General features: G+C 41.8%; 1 protein-coding gene across 1 annotated transcript; it reads right to left on the bottom strand.

Moving 5' to 3' along the window:
* Positions 1-5,467: 5,467 nt before the first annotated feature.
* PANX1 (pannexin 1) lies at positions 5,468-19,771 on the bottom strand (the record flags this gene model as incomplete). Its single annotated transcript, XM_010173615.1, has 4 exons — positions 5,468-5,553; positions 7,560-8,230; positions 9,266-9,489; positions 19,632-19,771. Coding segments are annotated over 4 exons (1,121 nt in total), but the record flags the coding sequence as incomplete, so codon positions are not given.
* Between the last annotated feature and the right edge of the window lie 270 nt (positions 19,772-20,041).

The raw sequence follows: 20,041 nt of genomic DNA, 5'->3' as shown, positions 1-20,041 counted from the left end.
GCAGGAAGCTATGCTGTTTTGTTTTCTCATCTTCTTGGTACCACCAGAAAAAAACCCAAACCCTAGACTTTTTCAAACCTCTGAGTACAAAAAGTATTCCCAAATAAGAGTCTAATTCTTTGTCTCAATTCATAGACAGTGAAACGTCTACCTCGTACTTCTCCTAGTATGTTGTTTAACTCATTCCAGGAGTAAACACCAGGGACCTCAATACAAGCCTTAATGGAGCAAGATAGTCTTAAGCACAACATAGACGTTGGGAGTACTTACTACTGAGTTGTTTCATCTGCTCTTGTTCTGTTTGCAACAATCCAGCTCTCGAAGCAATGTCACAGCAGCATGAAAACACCTGTGTACTGATGACAACCACTCATTGAGGTGAATATAGTCTAAACTTCTTTAAAAGCAGAATTACAAACTTCCTTAATACAGGCATAATATCTCAGCCACCTTTTAAAATACAATAATTGCTTTGATCCACGGGTTAGAAACAAGGCTGAACCTGTGAGCCTTTGAAAGGAAGTCCACAGTACAAGCCTAGGTGCAGAGAAAAAACCTGAAAGGTGGGTCGACAAAAATCCCTTCAGTATATGTAAAGTCCAAACTACCCCTAATTTCCTTCATTCCATTAGAATACACTGCATTTCCATGATAACAGAAGCTGTTCGGTAGAGACATCTGCTTTTTACGCACAGTTCATAGAGATTTCTTTAACATATGATATACCATTAACATATGATATACAGTTCTTTTGGATCAAGGTAAATTATAATTAATGAAATCCCTTACAACAATTCAGACAAGTCAGATTTTGATGCCTGTGGAGTTTGATTTAGGTTGGCAGGGAAGCAATCATATCACTGTGAACGTTCAAGACTTGTACACAATGTGAATTGAGAGCAATTAGCACGAGATAAAGCATCTGCACAAGACTCCTCCAATTCTTTCCTTAGTCCCCTTCCACCACGTTGGGCCACACAGCCAGCTTACATAGTCACCAAAAAGGCTGTTTTCACATTTCTGAGCAGGTATTAACACAGTGCATTCACTTTCTTGAGACACACAAACAAAGTTTGATAGGGCAGTTAGAGACTGGTGATCCAGCTCAGTATCCTCATGTGTCCACACAGCAGAGCCTCCCTGCACTCCTGAGCACATCGCCACCCTTCTGCTGGTGCCCCCATCCACACCCAGCTCGTGGGTGCTGAGCTACACCCCTCCCGGATTTATAGCTGTCACTTCTAGAGGAGGTGGCTGTGCGCGGCTTCGATGCCATCTTCCCTTCACGTGATCAAACCAGTACCCAGCATCATAAAATCAGCTTACATTTCTTAATGGGTGAATGTCGTGGTTTAACCCCAGCAGGCAACTAACCACCACACAGTCACTTGCTCACTTCCCCCTCAATGGGATTAGGGAGAGAATTGGGAGGGTAAAAGTGAGAAAACTCATGGGCTGAGATAAAGACAGTTTAATAGGGAAAGCAAAAGCCATGTGTACAAGCAAAGCAAACCAAGGAATTCATTCACTGCTTCCCATGGACAGGCAGGTGTTCAGCCATCTCCAGGACAGCAGGGCTCCATCACATGTAATGGTTACTTGGGAAGACAAACACCATCACTCCAAATGTACCCCCCCTTCCTTCTTCTTCCCCCAGCTTTATATGCTGAGCATGACATCATATGGTCTGGGATATCCCTTTGGTCAGTTGGGGTCAGCTGTCCCAGCTGTGTACACTCCCAGCTCCTTGAGCAACACCAGCCTGCTCACTGGTGGGGTGGGGTGAGAAGCAGAAAAGGCCTTGACTCTGTGTAAGCCCTGCTCAGCAATAACAAAAACAGCCCTGTGTTATCAACATTCTAAATCCAAACCACAGCATTATACCAGATACTAGGAAGAAAATTAACCCTATCCCAGCTGAAACCAGGACAATGAAGAATAACCAACAATGAGCTTCCTGTGGCTTCTGCACATTGCTGAGGAAGTCTAGTCGATACAGATATGATAAGGTTAGATAACTAATTAGTCCATAGGGTGTAATAGTATAATTTTGATTATTCGTAACAGCAACATGACATGTTATTTAAAATTAAAGATTTACACCAAGTGGCTTCCTTCTTAGAAAGTTTTAACTCAGACAGATGGAGCCACCATAGACAGCAGAGTGGTGGTGGTGTGGGGGTTAAATACCTCGAAACTCCCTCCATCTTCAGAAAACTCCTCATGACCTGATTTCTACTTTCATGTTCCCAAAGTGCAGCCAGGACATCCTTTGCTTATAGGCTCATTAAATGGGGCTCTAGGCTTGGGGCCTAAAATTGCCATCAAAACTCCTACTAAAAACCCACCCACTGCTCCAAGTAAGAGAAACAAAACATGGACCTACAATATACTCTATTCTGAAAGGGACTGACAACATGCAGAGGAAGAAAAGCAGCAGGGTACAGCTGCTTTCAGAGGCACATCATCTGCTACCAGAATAAAGATTTTCATTCTCCCCTGTGTAATGCACTTTGCATCGCAAGTTTTAAATCTCACAAGGTAGCCAAGAGCCATTAATTGGTGTTATAAGGCAAAGAGTGTGCAGAGGAGCTGGCTACAACTCTCCTGCATCTGGAGGACTATTAATACCCAAGTGATGAAGAGAGCAAGGGTCAGACAAGGGACAGCCCAGATCAAACCTGAATCTCAACATTGCCATTTTTCTTTTTAAAAAAGACAGATGGATGTAACTGTTTCTAGAAATAATGTAGTGATGAAGAGGCTGAAGATGGACTCCTTCCTTTAAGACCTAAATTGGAATCTAGCTCATCTTTCAAAAAGGGCAAAATATAGAAGGAATGGTGCCACTGAAATACAAGTAGAACTGAGCTGGGCGGTTGCAGTAACACATCTTAACCCAGCAAGATACAGCTGAAAATCTCAAACACGCTGAGATTGCAGCCAATTTTTAGATAGTAACTCACACAATAGATATTATTTATCATGTGCTGATGTCTTGTCAACAGTTTTTAAAGGTTAAATTGATTTTGAACTAATTCATGTTGCTCTGACAGTTTTATGAGAACAAAAATTAAAAGAACACAATGGTAACTACTGTCCAAAGAGTTTGCTCAAGGTTTAGCACCAGACCACATGTATTGCACTACAGGTTTTCAGATGGTGACATGTGACTGTTCCCGCAACCTTCACACTGCTGTAGTTCACAAAATTGATTTTATTTAAATAACCAAGAAGAATTGATACATATTTTATTGAGCATTTTAGAAGACAATGAGAGATTCACTGCAGCAAGTCATAATTTTAAATACAAAAGGGGAATTAGTAAAAAGTTAGGTTCATATCCAACATGAAACATGAACACGTTTCTTTCAGGAGCTTTGAGTTGTAAAGACTGAGAACTCTACTTACATCAAACAGTTCAAACATCCACATCACAAAATCTTAGTATTGCACTATAGCTCCTCGTTCAAAACACACAATGTGCATCTGCATTACCCACATATAAAGGACCATCAGCAACACATCAGCACAGCCAGAAAGAAATAGTCTAGAAAAGGTCAGAGGGGTTGTAGGTTTGCTGGGAGAAGTACGTCAGTAAAACTGAGCATTTAAGACCGTCAATATCCAACACAAGCCCTGCTTCTTGCTGGTAATGCAACAGACAGGAGAATTGCAGCTGTGCTACTGTCCTATGCAGAGGTAGCATAATACTATGGCTTTAAAGACTTTCTTTTAGATAAGGCTTGTCTTAGCTGAAAGCCATATAATAACACTAGCACAAAATATAGTATGGCAGCACTTAGGGATCCACTTGTTTAACAACAGCTGCCAAATTCAAGTAAGTACATTATTTCTTTGAAATCAGCTGCAGCACACAAACAGTTCTGTGCAAAGGTGGTAACATCCATCACTTCTTTTCCCTCCTCATCCTGAGCTGTACGGAGAATGCTAACAGTCGAGAATACAACAGCGGGTGACACAGATGAACTGGAAATCAGAAGTCCTACCTAGCTATAAAAGAGGTACTACTTTGTTTAAAAAGGTAACTTGGACAGGCAAAACACTTCAGTTACACAGACAATCGGGAAAAACAAGTGAACATACAACACCTGTGAAAGGTACACACTGTCACTGTGGTGCCTAAACCCCCACCCACCTCACCTTGTATCCAAAATTCAAGACAAAGGTCCTTTTAACATGAATTGAAGGTAGAGGTCCTGGGCAGGAGGATGATGACATTAAAGCTGAATGCTACTCTCCTCAAATAATACAATAACAAATCAGGACAGTTTACCAATTCACAAACACTTCCCCTTCTTCTGTTTGTTCCAACCCACTTCAGCACCTTATCTTTAAACATAATTAAGTCACAGGGTGTGCAGGGAGAACAACCCTTCATTGTATTTACATCTACCTCACTTCAGCTATCAGGTGCTGGGCTCTGCTGAGGCACTCAGGTGCTCCTGTAACACAAATCAGACCTTCTTCTCAAGTGGGGTTTGGAAGACAGCTCAACTAATATTGCGTTTGATACTACAAACAAGTTGAAACAATTTCCACACATACAAACATTACAAAACAGTTTCTAAAAACCATTACAAAAATAGAACCAACTTCACTGATCTTCAGTCCAAACTCCAAGGTGGATTTGTTAGTCACTAAGACCAAAACAACTGAGAAATAGAAATTAACTGAACATTTAGCTTACGTATTTTACATTTTGTAAGAAAAAGTGTTAAGACATTATTAATTTATTAATACATAAAAAATTCAAAATCCCTAACATTTACAGTACCCCCTTATACCAAGCCTGTTTGTAGTTTCTCTTCCATCAGTGCCAAGTAAGTTAATCCCAGACGTCACTGTTGAGATGACTAACCAAGACATCTCAGGCTGAACAGAGCAACCTCTATTCATCCTGTGAAGACACCTCCAGTATCAGTGGCCGGTCACCAGCTGGTACAGATTAACCAGACTGATTAAAAAAAAAACCCAAAAGCCTTTTCCAGGGCAGAGAGCCCCAAAATGCCTCACTGAAACCCCAGAACTGAGATGGTTGCTCCCAGCAAAGCAACATTTCAGAATGCAATGTGGCCATCTGGTTTTGTTACCTACAGGGTTACATTTCCCATCCCTGTACAGTATAGTGCTAGCTCTTTCCTGCTGCCAGCTTCAGTTGCATTCAGTGCACGTCACTTGTTACTCATGATGGAATTTTTTTGTTCTTTTTGTTCCTTGTGTGAGTTTTCTTTTTAATAAATAATGAAAGTCTATGACATATATTTTCAGGTACCTGATTGCTGATTATTATACAAGTAGTCTGTAAACCAGTTTGGGCTCTGAGGAATTGTCAGGCTATCGTGACAGTTGCATTCAAAGAGCAGCACCTTGTGTTGAGCACAGAGAAGGCGGAGGAGAAGCCCTCCAGCAGTAGGAAGCCCCTGCCTGCTGCATTGGGGAGGCATCAGCACGAAGAATCGAGAAGTCTTTGGCGAAGTTTTTTATCTTCTCTCGGACTCACGTCGCCACCTGCATCATGGTCTGTCAAAACTAAAGAGAAAGTAAACCTTTAGAAGTGAAAGTGCCATTAAACCACTCAACAGATTCTTGTTTACATAGGAACTGCCACCAAGAGAGTGCCATGAGGTGGGCTGTCCCGCACCATGCCAGAGCTGCTGGATGCCCTGCACAGTCTGGATGCGGCACACAGCGTGGCAGGATGCTCTTACAGTCCAGAGCCAGCATCTACAACTGGTTTGTTCACATGGTTACTTATTAAAACATGCCAATCCACTACTGACAGAAGAAAAGACAATAAGCCTTGAGTTAAACTTTGCTGATGGGTGGTGAAGTCTGCAGCTGCAGCCAGGCAGGAGAGGGCTGCACCAGCCAGAGCTGATAATGAAGTGGCAGCTTCTTTCTACGTTTTAACAGAGTTTCAAGCATGAGTTTTTGTTCTGCTCTGGAGGAAACAAATCTTTGAAGTGTTTTTGTGAGATGAAAACAGTCTCAAAAGTTCTGCTTTGAGATAAAAATGAGTCAGATTTGCTATTAGCTTTTTCAGCTCCTTGAGTAGAGACCTCCACCTTGAGCTCTTAAATCCTCTTACCAAAACCCATCCACCTGCAATTTCAAAAAGGGACACATTTAAGAGGAAAACTATTTTCTGTCAGAATTACTCCAAACTACTGTACTAGATCAGGCTGCCAGAAGTGCTGCTTCTAGTTTGAAAATAATTCTGCTTCTTTGTTCTGGATTCCCTATTGTATAAATTGACTTCTCCAAACCTCAGCCTACCAGAACTGCTTGACCAAAGTACAGAGGAACAGTTACCCTCTGGGTGCTGCTGCTTCTTTTTTATTAAGCATAGGGCATACCTTTCTGAAGAGAAAGTCAATTTAATTTTTTCTTGCCTTTGAAGCAGTTCTTTAACTTGCCCTCAGCACTGTGCTCACCTGCTCAGGTCAGCTGCTAAATGTTTTAAAGCATCTTCACTTCCATGAATGAAGGACTTTGTGAAGAGGCAGCCCATAGAGTCTAGACTCCTTCACTCAGGGGATGCAGGCACTGGTGTCCTGCTGCTTCTGTGGGGATAGCTGCGACAGCAGCCACGCTCACATCAAATGGGAAGAAAGTTTTTCCATTCGTTTATGCCTCTCCCTGGATATTTGGCTTCTCTCCTCTAATTCTGCACTTTAAGATGGCATTGGAATCACATTTAAGATTGTCACACTTTTTTGCACAGAATCTAAGACTACATCTCGTATAACAGCGATTGCTCAGAGCTGATCATGTCTGGGAACTGGTGGGAATATTCAGAGAACAGCTGCACCAATCCAGATTGACTCAGAGGATTGTGGCAAAAATCACTTTACAGTCCATCTTCCTTTCTCTCTGCATAAGAAGGAACAGGAGCATGTTCCCTGGCCTCATTGCGCTTCCCTTTTGTCATTTTCTGTTCCTCTACCAGTGCCATTTCTGAGCATCAGACTTATTTTTACATTCATCTAAGATTTCTGCCACGCTTGAATGAAAAGCAGAAGCAGCAGTTACTACTCTTTTGAACTAATCTCTGAAAAACAAATGTCTTGAAATCACCAGCTTTCTCACTGGAGCTTCTTCAAATGCAACCCTACTGTAAACCAATCTAGTGCTCTTCTACTGTGCAGATGGTCTCAAGGAGTTCAAGTTCTGACAGCTGAAGCCTCTTACTGACAGAGTAGAGATATCAGCAAGGACCACCAACTTAACAGACACTTCAGTGTCCAGCCCGTGCCACTGGCTTGCAACACCACAACCTTCTGGCACATATGTGAAGTGACAGCAGTTATACTGCAGACAACATAGCAAGGTGTAAACAGGTCCATTTTACTGTAGAGTTTTTTTTTTTTTTTTGTTAGGAATACACATTTAGATGAAACCTGCTTTGTTTTGCATGAATGAAGTTTTGGTTTAATGGATTCCTTATCTCTTTATACCAGCAAGTTTGGACGTGGTGTTTTTGTGGTGTTTCTTTCTTTGATTTTTCTTTTTAAAGAAAGAGCAGGTCACCTTACCTTGTAGTTCTGTTGCATTTTTTTCCAGCTCTTGTCTAGTTCTTTCTTCAGGCTTCTCCAACACAGCTGTGCCTGGATTCCCATCCACGGTATCTGTCTTAATAGTACCAAGGTTTACCAAAAGTTGCATAACATCAAACTTCTCAGAAACTGCAATGTTCTCCAGCACTTTGAGGCATTTAAATGATTTAAGTTCACTCACATTTTCCTCGAGAAAGAGGAGGTACAGGCTTAAGTCATCATAACACTTTGACTTGAGTTTCAGAACATCAAAAGTTGGCAGGATTTCATACACTTTGAGGATACCCGAATTCCACCTCCACGGAACAAACATTGCATACACTACCAGCGGCATCACTAGAAGATAGACTAGCAGGTTAATATAGCTGAGTACCTTGAAGACACCAACAGCAATAAGCTTGCACTGAATCACTTCTGGAACAGTTGTGTCATTCTTTAAGATGCCAGTTTTGATAGTGCAGAGAAACTCATCAGTCAAAGAGGAGAGGCTAATGTAGTAGCCCAGGTAAAGGCATGCAATTAAAATAATTAGTAGCGTGAGTAAACGGCAGATAATGTATTTAGTTATCAGGCATTTGGAATTCTTCTTTGTCTTCAGGTACTGCTCCACTATTGGGTATTTAAAGTGGCTTTCAGATATTTCCCACAAACTGAAAGAGAGAGAAAACAAACCACAAGTCACATAGATTAGATGCTGCAGCATGCACCTATTTCAAATTTCAAAGAAACCTAGTAGTCTCAAATAGACACAAGATTGGATTCCCTCTTACTGGGGTAAATCAAGGGTAGTTTTATTGAAGTCAATAGAAAAACAACAGAATAGCAGATGAATTAAGACTATTAAGACTGACACTCTAATATAGAACAGCAACTTAAGAGACAGAAGAGCTCAAACACTGGAAAATGGAAAAAAGTATTGCCATCACAGAAAAAGAAAAAAATTGTTCTTTTCCAATACAAAACAGGTATGGTAAACAAAACCATGAGGAAAAGCAGACTTCCCAACAACTTGTTCCATAATAGCACACTGGAAGGCTTTTTACTTGTCAAGACCGAACTCCACGTGTTAAAGAACAGATCTAAGTCCCCATTTCATTGCTTGTGTCCCCACGTGCAAAGAGAAACAGGTACCCTGACCTAGGAGGAAGCAGAAACTGGATCTGGTTAGAACAGTGCAACAATTTGATCAGAGAGGGGGGTTTTAGTTTTTTTGGTTTTGGTGTTTTCTGTTGGTGTTTGTTTGGGTTTTTTTTGGTTTTGTTTTTTTTCTTTAAACAGAAGCTTTGCAGACTTAGATCGGAAAGGACAGGAGACAAGTAACAGACTTTGCTCACAGCGTGCAAGCGACTGTCGAGTATTGAGAACTGAGGACTGCAGCCATCCTGTTTTCTTATGCCGTGGTGGGTAAAACTAATTAACACCTACTACAACTAAAGATATCAAGACATCTCAGGTAATTAGTAATCTGAAGAGCTCATCAAATGTTTTCTTTCAAAAAAGAAAGTTATAAGTTCCATCTCCAAGTGCCCACAGTAATGATTTCAGATATCTTCTTTCTTTTAACCCAACTTAAAAGTGTCAGGTCACCATTCAAACCTTTGCAAGAAAGTCTAAGAGAGTGCAGGTGTCACATCTGTTAAGAGCTTAAGGAAAAGAGCAAAGAAAGCCAAGCCCCAGCATCTTACCTCTGTGTCAAGTTCTCATTAACAGCTGGAACCAGGTCAGTAGGGTCCCTGGGTTCTCCACTGCGGATGCTATTAGCAGCTTTGATTGCCCTGTTATAGGCTTTGTCAAGTTCTTCCATAATAAATTTTAGGTCTGAAGAAAGATGAGGTGCTGCAGTGAAGCGCCAGAACAAACATGGTAGATACAACAGGATAGCGACGAGCAGAAGGATGTATGGAAAGAACTGAAGGGAGAAAAAATTCAGATTAGGCCCTACCTATATGCAAAACGTCAGCCAGTTACCATCATCCCCTATAAGTCTATTAAATTCCCCATAAGCCTATTAAATTCCTTATAAATTTATTTAAATGCTTTTAGTAAAACCCACTTTTGTGGTTACTGTGGATATGCAAGGAAGCAAAATCTCTTTTCAGACAGCTCCAGTAACCTTGCTGCTGCTTAGAGTCTTGCCAAAAAAACCCCAAAAACCAAACCCACAGGCAGAATAAAGTTACCACAGTCCTGATAATGTTTTCATTGCATATTCAGAACTGCATTGCTGGAGCTGAGATTGAGAGAGGCAGCATTAAACTGGGAAACAACAAATAGGAAAGGCAACCAAAGCAGCTATCAGAAAGGCTGTCTGGAAGAAGAGGACAGTATCACATAACTCTCCCTCCCAAATGTGTCACCACTGTTCACAGCAACTAAAATGCTCTAAACACCGGCAAAATCTCTCCTGCTCTCCATTAGCTGTCAGGAGGTTAATGAATAGACCCTTTACAGCGCTGCATCTGCCCGCAAACACACACGTCTGTTCAGAGTGCCTGGCAGACAGTGACTGTAAAGGGTGTGAGTGTGGTTGTAATATTTAAGGGTAATTATTTTTAGATAACTCCTAAATGGAAACCAACACATGGCATCAGGATGGTCTGGTGTTAAAGCAGTGCTGAGAAGTCAGCCCTTACACGGTCCCCATTGTTTAGGGAAAGGGCTGAAGCTGGTATAAAATACAACAGCTTGAACTCTTTCTGTCTTTCATAGAATCATAGGATGGTTTGGGTTGGAAGGGACCTTAAAGATCATCCAGTTCCAACCCCCCTGCCATCAGCAGGGACACCTTCCACCAGACCAGGTTGCGCAAAGCCTCATCCAACCTGGCCTTGAACACTTCCAGGGAGGGAGCAGCCACAGCTTCTCTGGGTAACCTGTTCCAGTGTCTCACCACCCTCACAGGAAAGAATTTCTTCCTAATATCTCATCTAAACCTACCATCTTCCAGTTTAAAGCCATCACCCCTTGTTCTGTCACTCCCTGCCCTTGTACAAAGTCCCTCCCCACCCTTCCTGTAGCCCCTTCAGGTACTGGAAGGCCGCTATAAGATCTCCTCAGAGCCTTTTCTTCTCCAGGCTGAACAGCCCCAACTCCCTCTGCCTGTCCTCATAGGAGAGGTGCTCCAGCCCTCTGATCATCCTCATAGCCTCCTCTGGACTTGCTCCAGTAGATCCATGTCCTTCTGACGTTCGTGGCCCCAGAACTGGAGGCAGCACTGCAGGTGGGGTCTCATGAGACCAGAGTAGAGGGGCAGAATCACCTGCCTTGACCTGCTGGCCATAACAGGTCATCAACATCTTCTAGTAATCACAAGTACAAGTTTTTCACCATGAGATTCAATCTCTAATTCTCTCCAGCTGCTGGAAAGATGGTATTTTCTACCTAATGTGAGGTTATATTCAAGGTGGACATTTATACATAACATTACCCCTGCAGAGACAGGATGTAAGATCTAGTTAGACAAGCAGTTAGGTAACAAAATGCACTGCAAATTTGTCTAATCTCTAATTCATTACATTCAACTTTTGATAGTAAGCACACTTAACTTAAATCCAGCATCAGTTCCTAAGGAATTTTAAATTAATTGTGGTGAACAAATTTTAAACAGATTTAAAGTATCTGAAATGTTACAGTCATGCACAGATGCACATTCATTGAAAAAGCCAATAGAGAATTTTAGAGGAAATTTGGACTGGAATCATTAATCAATGCAAGGGGAACAGCTCCACTTACATTTGTAGATATTTAACAAGACGAGACTCTGGTCCTAATATTAACCAGTTAACTTGTGTTTGCATTAATCAAGAGAGAATTAAGTTTTGTATAAATATTTTGATGCTATTAAACATTTTACCCAGGAAAACTGCTTCTAATGCCACCTATCATTACAGTAAAATCCTATGTGATTATTAACACTAGGAATGCATACGACATATCAGCACATAAATAAAACCTGTCTTCTGAAAAGAACTGCTTCAGCAACTGGAAACCATAATACAAACCATCATTCTGGATGTGCATGTTGTCTACACAGGCGTCACATCAGAAATTTGTGACACACAGTAAGACAAAGCCAATGAAAAGCACCAAACAGCCACAGAAAACAGAGAATGCTGTATTTAAAGATCAGCTTTCCCTTGCAACCCTTCTTATAAATTCAGACTTTAACTGTTTCTGCTCAGTAGCAACACCATTGAACTTGTCCAAAATTGCTACTTCAGCCTCTAGGTAAGTCCTCAAGAAAGAAAACTTCAAGAAAGGCTCATCTTTAAAACTGAAACAGAAATCCTGCAGGGATGAGCTAACCAGTAACAAGATTGTTTCAGAAACAGAGTTAACAAAGCAGAGTTGACTGTAATTATACCGTACGTCCCACTAGAGGTAGCTCTTCCTCACCAGCAAGAAACCAGCATCAACCTTATACTGCTACATCATAGCTGGGACCTGTCTCCCCTCCACTGCAGGGCACTGAACTCACAGGGGACTCCTGATCTCCTGGAATTGCTGAGGACTGCTAATTTGCCAAGTACTTCTTCTGAATCCATACTGTCTTCTGCACCACTAAACCATGCTCACTGAATGGACTGTCTACAGTCACCAACGGGAATGTCTTCCCTCCAGAACTCTCACCTAGGCCAGCAGCCAAGACAGCCCTTGGGTGTGGGTGCTGCGCTTCCTTCTGAGCTGCTGACTGCTTTTAACTGAACTAAGCGAGTCCATTCTCTCAAAAACACGTCCTTAGTGGCTGCCATCTCACAACTCTCAGCTCTACTTGCTGCACCCTTGCCATGATCCTTCCCCTACCCTCAGCAGCCTGTAGAAACGGTGCAGAGCTCTGCCCTCACTGCCTCCTCTCTTCCCTCTTGCTACACAGCAGATAACCTCAGATCATCCGCTTTTCTCCAGGTCTATCCTTCACAATTGAGATATAAAGCTCTGGCATGTCCAATGTGGTTTTGTAGACATCCTGTCAACTCAAACCCAACAGCTCAATAACCTGCTCTTCATATTTATCTCTGTGGACAATGCCACTGGGTCTCTCAAGACAAAGTCCTGGATGCCTTGGTCTACTCAAAGCTTTGTGGTTTCATGGCCAGGCTCTTTCAGTCCTCTGAATTCTGTATTATGTAGAAGCAGAAATTATCTATCTACTAATACAACTTAAATTTATCTAAGCTCCTCTAAGCTGCTGCAACACCTTTTCCATAGGCCTTAACAAATGCCAGCTTGTGTAAGATTTCTGCAAAGCCCATTTGACTTCACTTACTTCTGTTCCATACACCTCGTAGCACCCTTCCACTGGTGCCAGGCAGGGAAAGAAACAACAAAGAAACATCTGGTTTAGTAAGGAGTGACCAATGCTTCTTACATTGGTTTATACCACTTGGCTTTACTCATTTGAAATTTTACAGGTGTCAGAGGACTTATGAATTCCTTTCCTGAAATTCTGGAAATTCCATCAGCAGTATTCTATTAATCCTTGAGATGTCTTTACCCTGAGGCCTACAAGACATCCAGCAAGATGCAAGATAGTTGACACACTGAAGTCACAGCCCAAAACCTCCATTGTCCCAGTCCCCATCTCTTCCCTTATACCTAGAAAAAGACTCTGTGGACACGTTCTGCATTTGTGTAGCAAACTGGCATCAGCCCCGTTGCTCTGCTCCAATCCCCATCATCTCCCCTGCCTCATTACAGACTGCTGTCTTACGAAGACCAGCCTCTGCCATCTTCCTTTGCACCTCCTCCTCTCCCTGACTCCTTCACGACTGCCTCTTCACCCAGAAGCATCACACCACTGGGGCAAAGGCACATTTGCCATGCGTTTACTGGGCTTCCCCTCGACAGGCTCTCATCACTCCCAAAGCTGAAGCTTATGGCAGCATGAGAAAACACTATGCAGCTCTTTTCTGAATGGTCTCAAAACCAGAGCAGCAGCGTGACCATTAGTCCAGCTCTTTTTGTTTGGAAACAAAAGCCTGTATTTGTCAGCCCTTCCATAGCACTTGATGCACGACTCCATCCTTCTCGGATTCTGGCTTTTTTAAAAATGAAAGATATGCTTGTTCCATTTGTTAACAGTAGGCTTAGATAACTAGCAAATTGTTCTGAATCATTCAAATTTAAGGCCTTGAACCGACAGGCAGAAGTGAAAATGCAAAGTCATCTGGCATGAATCCTAGGTTTCCGGGCAACAAACTCGGATTATCCAGCTCATCTGACTACATTTTACAGTCACGCATAATGACTTCCCATTTTAAGAAGAAGAGTCCGTGGTATTCATGCACAGATAAGCATGTGCCATATGCCTTTATTTTATGGTTTATGTATTTACTTCCAAGACATTGGAGGCAAGGATGAAATGCTACTTCAGTCTTGGACAGTTTGTAGTATTTGTGTTAAATGGCAAGTACCACTGACCTCAAGAACTGCACGGTCAAAGATATGCCCGAGAAAGATATTTGCCTAAAAGTAAAGCTCAGTTGTTCCTTTGCTGTCCAGTTATGGAGTTCCTTTCCAACAGCAAGTTCACAATGTTGGATGCAAGATGGTAAGAGACTGCATAACTGAAGAAAGATCCTCTGAAAGCAGATTAGAACAGATACAATATTCTATGGTTCAAAATGCTCCTTTCTGAACTTCACTAGTGAAAGTGTATTGAGGGCTACAGCAACGTGCTTCAACCTGGATGCCCTGAGTCTTCAGTTCCACCCAGCTGCAAGGAGAAAAGGACAGGAAAAAGCCCATTGAGTTTGGCACTCAAAAACAGAGTAGCAGAGCTTCAGGTAGGCTAATCCAAGTTTCTGGAAGGGACCAGGCATAGGTACTGTGTGATTAATATTCAGCATGAGACAGACAAAACTAGTAGTGCACGCACTAGAGTCCTCTATATGTTCTCTGCTAAGTATTGCTGAGCTCCTGAAAGCTACGGACGATATGCGCTCAACACCACTGCTCTGCAACAAGTAACTGAAATGGAAATTGCAGAATTAGTGCCTCTCTATCTCATGGCTGTACTCTGAGAGTAACACATCCCACAGGGCAGTCAAAGATGAAAAGAGGACCAGATCTGACAATGGTTGTTTGGTAGCCTGTGGCACAACAGTCCACCAAGCCCTACAATACAGAAAGCATGATCTTTCTGGACACCGAGAGCTTAGGAAATAGGATGTCCAGTAGTGTTATGATGCAGAGCCCTGATCCCCCATCTCAGCACAACACATTGTTTTCAGTCTTGTGTTCTACACTTGCAAAAGCAGCTATAAAGGTTGTCATCAAAGCAAATAATTTATGCACATCAAAAAGCTTACACTTCATAGATGTGTGCTGTTTCCTTACATCACTGACTATAAACAGGTTGAGCAATTTTAAATCAATACTAGCTACTATGAATGGAGAAGAAAAATAACCTGCACGCATGCAGTTCAAACTCTAGAAACCTCTTACCTATTTAACACATTGTGGAGAAGAAAAATGACCTGCACACATGCAGTTCAAACTCCAGAAGCCTCTTATCTATTTAACACACTGAACTCTTCTGAAGTCATGACCATTTATTCAAGTGCCTGCATTTGCTCCTCTCATGAAGATTATCCACACAAACTGAATGCATATTTTCCAAAACAAGTCTGTCTTACCAGAATTTGTGAACATCTATATTCAAATAAATATTCAGAATGAGATGAACCATCCTCACTACATTTCAGTTCCCGCTGCACATATGCACACTTTCACTGATAAATGCACCTACAGTGCTAGCGCTACAAATGTTAAAGTGAATTCCTAATATTCTCATGACATGATTTTTTTCACCTCTTATTGGGAGGCCAGGGAAATAAGCTTTGAAGACATCAGTCTGTTTAAGTTAATTTGTTAGAAATCAGCTAACTATTCAACCATAATGTATGCACGGGCATAGAAGAAGAAACCTCTGAGTAATCTGTTTGCATAAGAACCTAAGACACTGGAATCATGAAACTGTCTTTTAAAGATGCTTTAGCATCACATTCTCCTGAAGGTGAAAGGAAAGATCAGACTAAATCACAAAATAGTCTATTATATAACATCCCCAACTTCAACTGTGCTAAGATTCAGTAAGTACACAGCAAATAAGAGGGCATTTAAAAAACTTCTTCATAAGCTCAAATATGCTTTTATCATATAGTTGCCAAGAGTGGTGTGACCCAAAAGGCATTTTCATGGACCTAATCTACAGAAAGCTTGCCAAGGTCTGGATAAAGATGGCTGGCAGAAGATGCAAACCACTTTAGTGGCATTTAGAAAACACCAGTTTTATAAGTTTACTGCATCTCCAGTCCTTATCTGCAAGCATTCTGACTTCTGCCCTACCTAGTAGTGAAGAAACAGTAACTTTAAGTACAATAGCACAAAGCTGTTAAGCTGCACAGGTCTGAATTACAGCTCTCAGAAAATTCATTGGCATACAGTACTCAACAAAGAAGGATGCTCTGAAGTGTCTTCACTCATTTGAGATGAAAATATTTCTCATTAAAATATTAAGATCATGGTGAAGTGTCTGCTTCTTCAGTTCCAAATTTCTATTTGCCACCAGGAAGAGCCTAAGGAAAGGCACCAGCCCCCAAACAGGCTAACAACAGCAATGACATGTTTCCAGAAGCAAAGGTATTAAGCTGCCTCTGGACACAATCCTATTCCTGTTTGAGTCGATGGGAGATGTTTTCATTGGTGTTCAGGGCAGAAACGTGAGCTATAAATGACTCATCATTCTGGTTGAGATACTATCCTGCCTTCAGACCTGAAAGTGAATCTCAAACCATACCTGACCTTTTTACCCCACCTGTTACTTTCTGTTTTGATACAGCTGAAAAATTGTATTTCTCCAGTTTCAATTAGTAAGACTAATGTGATTGAACTAGCTCTAACACTACACTCTCAATGAATGGTTTATAAATCCATCTGTGTTCAGGTTTTCTTGCTCTGGCAGCCCTTAATCCCTCTGGGTGGGGCTTTATAGGTGAAACATGTGGAGTCCCCAGTCAACTATGCAGTTGAACAAACAATGAGTAAGAAGAACCAGATAACAATCATTACAATCATATCAACAACAAAATTAAGAATCTCAGGGGTTTTTTTGGTGTATTTACAGACAAACAATTCAAAGAACAACCCATGGGTCCATGGTAAATCTTACTTCTATTACAAAAAGTCAGTATTTTCAACAAGGTAAGTTTCACTTCATGCATACAAAGACTTCAGACACACTCTTCGTGTGCAGTGCTTTGAGTAGGTCCCACAGCACTTGCCCTGCACTGTTACAGAGATCTGAGACAGACAACTGACCTCTCCTAGCTGTGCCATGTATGAAGACTTCTTCTTTCTGCTGTCAGTCAGATGAACTGCTTGCCTGTTTGGTATGAATCTCCTTCCTCTGAAGAACTATCTGCTCCCTTTACCTCTACTTTGCTTACCTTTATTGTCATCCTTGATTATCTCCAATTCATAACAGACTAGAACACAGTGTAAATAAAAAAATCACTAGAAATCTCTATATCATAGGCACCTCCATCCTAGCAATCCAGATTTCAGGGCTAGAGAGAGGTCATCACTCAATGTCCGACTACCCCTCAACTTGCTTGGTTCCTGTCATGTCTGGTGGGTATCAAGAGCCAGTAAGATATTACATGCACTGTTCTTCTGCATGTGTTTGTATAAATTTCTCTGTGCACTAGAGATTAAAAAGGCTTCCCAGTGCAGTGTTCTCCTCCACTAGACTGCAAGAACTGCCCACTCACAATGGCCAAAAGCTTCTTTCTATTCCAGTTAAGGATCAAGCTAAGTTTTATCAAAATAAGTTGTCAGGTGGAACACATCTTTAGAGACAAAAAGCAAACTATCTGCACAGAGGGAGCAAATACATTACTCTTCCAGCCCACATCATCACTGTCTGTCTCTCTTCACTGTTCATCTTTAGAAACCAATCTCTCTGTTCTGACACTTCAGATACACACAGGAAATCTCTTGAGGGAAATAAGCCTGAATGGAAAATCTCAGAAGAAAATAGAGACAACAGAAGAGTGAAGCCCAACCAGACTAATTTTCATCAATGACAAATCTGAAGATGAGTCTTGTCAGAGGACTCGATCATATAACAGTTTTGTCAGCTTTTTCACTGACTAAGAGGAGGAAATCTTAGTGTTAAACTAAGAATATAGGCAGGACATACCATAGTCTCTTCTTTCAGTTTCTCTATCTGCAGATAGTTTGTTTCATGAATTGTGCATTTGAGTACACCACTCATTTTGCTTTCTGCTAAGGGTTATCCAGTGTGAAGAGTTATTCCAGGATCACTGGAAATTTCAGAACTCCTGTTCTCCAAGGAGAGAGGCCCAGGGCACTCTCTAGGAATGCACAGACCACCAGTCAGGCATCCCAGAAAGTTGCAGTACACTCCTCCTCTCCACTCCAAAACAAGTTTCTAAATGGATAAATTAAAGCGTTGGGAGAGATCTGCCAGAGCAGAAAGGACAGCAGGTAAAGGTACCCAAGCTTCAGAGACTGCACAAAATGGAAATGCACATTTTACTGATTGAAAAATTAAAAATCACAGCACAAATTCGTACTATGAAATAGGAAGGAAAAGGGAAGGTTACAGTTTTTCTGTAATGCAACTTGTTTCTGATAATCCTTATGAGCAACCAGATGCCTAGAACAAAAGCAGGACAAGTTGCTGCAAGTTGGCTTTTGTACCAAGAGCTACACGATCCTACTTCCCCTCTATTCCACGCTGAGCACTGCCCTAGGATACAAACCTTTGACAGCACTTCTGACAGAGCACAGAGTGTGCCATTAGGAAATCCATCAATTTAAATCGGGAATTGGCACCTACAACCTCATTTTCCCAAAACTGTAATATAAAGCCTCCATAAGCAGTTTTTATGGAGCCTTCCAGCATGCCAATATAGTGAGATGCTAAGTGAGTCAGAGTATTAGAAAGAAACTGAGATGCTTTGCAAATAAAAGCACTGCTGCCCAGAAAGCAGAAAAGTCAGCAAACAAATCCAACACAGCCCTGAATAGTCTTTCAGAGGAGACACCACCAGCTGACTGGATAATAAAAGCTGAGGTATGGGATAAACCAGCAGAACACAGAAATACAGGTGCTGCAGTCCCTCTAACACCAGGTTCTCCACCACTTCCAGGTGCCAGGGGGGTTATTTGCTGAAGCAAGTAATAAAAGGGCTGGAGAAGGCAGCACACAACACTCCAGACTTGCAGAACTCCAACAGCATTTCTTACTTTGGCATCAGCACTGCCCAAGCAGGGTGACGCTGCCTTTCCAGTTGAGTCTGCTCCAGGCACTGACATGGCATTTATGCAGTTTGTAACTCCTGCCAAAGCTTGGCTGACCACTTTGAGCTAGCTCAAGTATCTTAGTACCTACTGCACTTTTTACCTATAAAATAAGTCTCTTACTGTGCACTCAGTGTGATGATGCTTCACCTGGAGCAGTGAAAGCCAGCTCATGGTTTGCAAGGGGAGCTCAGAGAGTACACTGAAAACAGGGTTAGCCCTGTTGGTACCAGCAATGAACTTAATCTTTCCCCAAATGCCAATCTGCCATGAGTTTCTCGTTCCTCTCCATGCACAACTGGCCAAGTGTAATACAATAAAAATACAGAATGTTTTTACTACCCTGTTTTCCTAAAGTAAGCTTTTGATACGAGCATTAGGGCAGTTGTTGTGTCTTGTATCCTGATTTTAAAATAGTTCCTGGCTAAAGCCAGGGGAGGCACTCAGCTCCAGGGCAACACAGCAACATTAGCATTACTCTCATGTCAGATAACTGGTGATACTTGTTATTACAGCACGACAGATCCTTTATTTACAAGCAGAAAATACCTTCTTTAGTACTACCCTCTTTGGAAGTAAGGGAAAGAAAACATTCTCTCTAAAAATAGAGAGTGAAGCCAAAGCCAAGGACTATCGCAGAGAAGAGGAGCAAGAAAAGTGAGGCAAAGGCAGGCTTTCACATGGGGACAATTTTTCCAAGAGAAGGAGATCTGTACATACTTTATGCAGCCACAGGGGAATGTTTTCTAAGTTGTTCTGGGATGGCTGCTTCTGCTGCACAGCTGCCCAGCAGTAGGAGTCCACATAAGCAGCTTGTCGCCAGGAGAAGGAGCTGGGTGCAAAACAGCTTATCTGAGCACCTGGGAAAACAAAGCAAAAGTTATCACATCCTCAGAAGATCTAAAAAAAAATAAAAGAAAAAGATCAAGTTTAGGCAGAAAAGCTCACACACGAGATTTTGTGGTATCCAAAGCCCTTAGGTTAAGTGATCAATTAAACACACCAGCTCCGCAGGGAGAAGCCACTGAATTCCCATTGCACTCAAAGGGCTGAACTCCCACAGGGACTCTCTGATGTCTCCTAAGGGTTGAGACAGTATATTAGAAGCACCTGTCTTTTAGGCCTATTTT

The sequence above is a fragment of the Antrostomus carolinensis genome, unplaced genomic scaffold (assembly GCF_000700745.2).
Source record: "Antrostomus carolinensis isolate BGI_N321 unplaced genomic scaffold, ASM70074v2 scaffold9780, whole genome shotgun sequence".
Lineage (NCBI taxonomy): Eukaryota > Metazoa > Chordata > Aves > Caprimulgiformes > Caprimulgidae > Antrostomus > Antrostomus carolinensis.
Note: the sequence above shows the minus strand (reverse complement) of the source record. Positions and strands in the feature narration are given on the sequence as shown.